The sequence below is a fragment of the Hordeum vulgare genome, chromosome 4H, assembly GCF_904849725.1.
Source record: "Hordeum vulgare subsp. vulgare chromosome 4H, MorexV3_pseudomolecules_assembly, whole genome shotgun sequence".
Classification (NCBI taxonomy): domain Eukaryota; kingdom Viridiplantae; phylum Streptophyta; class Magnoliopsida; order Poales; family Poaceae; genus Hordeum; species Hordeum vulgare.
This window is the reverse complement of record NC_058521.1, coordinates 101,854,038-101,857,291: the sequence shown is the minus strand read 5'-3', so window position 1 is coordinate 101,857,291 and position 3,254 is coordinate 101,854,038. Positions and strand designations below refer to the sequence as shown.

The 3,254-nt window shown below is 50.6% G+C and overlaps 1 protein-coding gene across 1 annotated transcript; it reads right to left on the bottom strand.

Annotated features, from left to right (window-relative positions):
• Positions 1–1,857: 1,857 nt before the first annotated feature.
• On the bottom strand, positions 1,858–2,964 carry LOC123448031 (NDR1/HIN1-like protein 1). The gene has a single exon (XM_045124796.1). The coding sequence runs from the start codon at positions 2,857–2,859 to the stop codon at positions 2,218–2,220; it is 642 nt and encodes a 213-aa protein (XP_044980731.1). The 5' UTR covers positions 2,860–2,964; the 3' UTR covers positions 1,858–2,217.
• Between the last annotated feature and the right edge of the window lie 290 nt (positions 2,965–3,254).

The window sequence follows — 3,254 nt, the reverse complement described above, 5'->3', positions numbered from 1 at the left end:
CGCACGACGAGGCCTAGTGGGAGGGACTCCAAGAGATGACAGCCCTCTCCGTGACCGGTGACGTTGCCATCCCGGTGTACGACCATGGTGAAGGAGGAGGTCATGGAGGGCGTGCAACAGGACGTGGACGGAGACCTTCCCGTGCATGCGCGGAGCCCATGCACATCGTGGCTTGGTCAACGTCCCCGCCATGGGAAGAGGTGGTCCAGGCTCCAATGCACACGCCTTCGGTCGCGCCTCCTGCCTGGCAGGGGCCGCCGACCCATCTGTGGCAGCCCCCGCCCTACATCGACCTCACGGACGACGAGGACGATGACAATGCCGACAACTAACGGCGGCCACAGGCATGGGCTTCAAATTTTTTTTTTGTCGTTCAGTTTTAAATTTATGATAAAAATCGCTGAATTTGACTTCGACCGCTTTGATGTTATTATTTTATGTTTTTAAATTTGTTTACCATGTGTTATTTAGATGTTCTATGCAACTCAACGACGATCTAGAGCTAGTGTCTGGGTCGCTGGTGTGTATGGCAGTTTGGAATAGAACGGCTTCATTGAACGCACAGACGGCTGTTCCACCATTAACGAACGGACGTACCCATTTTTATACCTCAAATGAACAAAATCTAGTCAAAACGAACGTGCAGATGGACCGTGCGTTGGAGTTGCACTAAGCAACGCCGCACGCGACTACTCCTTAAAGCATCTCCAACAACCACACAAAATTTTCAGCCGCAATAAAATTTTTGACGCATCATTGTAGCCCTTTTATTACACGTGAACCAACGTTACTTTTTCACATGCCAAAAGACGCGTCCCCAATAAAAATACGCAGTATAAATTGTAAAGCGTTTGGAAGTTTTTTTTTTCTCTGTTGGAGATGCTCTTAGCAGCTAGGATGCAGACCTGCCACCGGTTTCTGCGACTGTGAACTAGTCACTGCGTACCATAGGTCGTTGATTCCTTCCAGAGGAATTGAATATGGTTGATTATTAGGTGATTCGTGCACGAGGACAGTTGATTTTTTTGTAACTTTTCTTGGAAGGGCAATTGACTATAGTTGCAAATGAATCATATCATCATGGTTAATTGGTTACGCGATCGTCTTGTGTCGCATCTGGAGACTATAGCGGACCATTTGCTGTCTGCCTCAAAGCACATTTCACTCTCCCTCTTTTTCCATTTCCTTGTGTTTTGAAAAGAAAGAAAGCGAGTGATAAATCCTTTCATAATGCAATCCGGGATGTCATGCAACCGTCACCACTCGTCATGGAGACCTCGCACCTGAACCTACTGGTACGTACAGTACATTGGACACATGGAATTACAAATATAATCCTTCTCCTGTTCTTAGTTCCTTGCCTACAGAATAAAACTTTTTTTTCCCTCAGTGACCACTCATCATCAATCAGACACATCACCACTCACCACTACTCTGTCACTTACCATAGAATCTAACAGCTGGAAACTCCAAAAATAAATACGTATATGTTCTCTCTATTATGCAAAGATGCTTCCTAGATGGAGCTGCCAGCAAGGTTAATGAGAGAGAGAGAGAGAGAGAGAGAGATATGAGGATCCTGAACTGCCAAGTCCAATCCGTACCAACCCATTCACCAAATCCCATGGCAATGAGTTCAGAGAATTGGACTTGCAACCTACCATAAAGCTCGTCATCATCGACGATACTATCTGGTTGTTGCCACCAACCTAGCCAAGCTTAAGCTAGCACCCTTCCAACAAAATCTAATCTAAAAAGCTGTCGTTGAACCACAACAAAAAGCTCTCTCAACTCAAATTGCAACAAAAACAAAACCCGCTACTAATTGCAACCCCAGCATCAACCATTTCACCTTAGTTCCATCAATCACAACAAGTTTATATTTATATATATATTTGACAATTAAACGTGGAACAAACAGTCCGCCAACAATTAATAAGTAAACACAAACAAAACACAATTTACGTGTAAATCGCAGCATCAATTTAACTTAACCCACCCTAAATTTTTCCTTCTCTTTTTTTACACCTATACCCCTCGACGCTAACACTTATTACCACCATGTCCATGTACCACCCCCACCCCTTGGCCTTGAGCCTTGATGATGCTCTTCGCTACGCACACGCGCGCGCGCCACCCGCAAGAAACCTACCTCGCCGCCGACGACGGAGCAGAGGAAAAAGAAGAAGAAGAAGCAGAGCACGGACGGACGTACGGCTAGACCTCGACGTGGCAGTAGGTGGCGGTCTGGAACCTGAGCCCGCTGGCCCCCGGCGCGCCGTTGCCGCCGACGCCGACGAGGAAGGCGGGGCAGGTCACGAAGATGTGGTAGTGGCCGGAGATCCAGCTGCCCACCTTCCACCGGACGCGGCCGTCGATCTTGACCTGGAGGATGAGGTACCCGGCCTGGACGTCCTTGGCGAGCGCATCGGCGAGGTAGGGCGCGAAGGGGACGCTGGGGCCGGAGAGCACCGGGGACCAGACCTCCACGTCGCCGTGGCCCTGGTAGACCGGCGGGAGCGCGGAGGCCAGCGTGATCTGCTGGTACTTGTAGGAGGCGTAGACGTCGAGGCGGTCGTAGTAGACGCCGACGCGGTCGTTGGGGTTGCGGGAGGCGACGGTGACCTGGAGCACGGTGGAGAGCACGCCGGCGGCGGCGGAGGCGTTGGCGGTGAGCACGTCCAGCTGCCGGAGCGAGGCGTCCTGGAGGTAGAAGCGCGGGTGCGTGGGGCGGAGGACCAGGTAGACGATGAGGGCGATGACGGCGACCACCAGGGCCAGGAAGAAGAGGATGGCCAGGAGGCGCCGGCACGCCCGCCGGACGTCGTCCTCGCCGTGGTTGCCGCAGTCCTTGCCCATGGCGTCCGAGCTGCTTTTCGCCGAGCTTGCTTTGCTTTAGGACGCGTGTGGGAGAGGAGAGGAGAGGAGAGCAGAGCAAGAAGAGGGGTGGTGTCTGGTTGAAAGTGAGGTGGCCAGGCCGCTCCGGTGGCGTGAATAAAACGGGCTCTCCGAATTGAGTCGTGATTTCCGAAATAAAATAAAGCAAATTGCGTCATGGTTCTTTTATGGGTCATCACCTTTTATTTTAATATATTATGTTTGTGTGGGGCAGAGATTGTGTGAGGTGATCATGTTTAAATCATGGAGGCAGTACAATACACAGCAGCTCTCTTGTGGCCTCTTTGAACTTGGAGTAATTTTGAGAAGAGTTAAATGCACTCAAGGTCCTTGAAAGTTTCACCAGGGTGTTATTT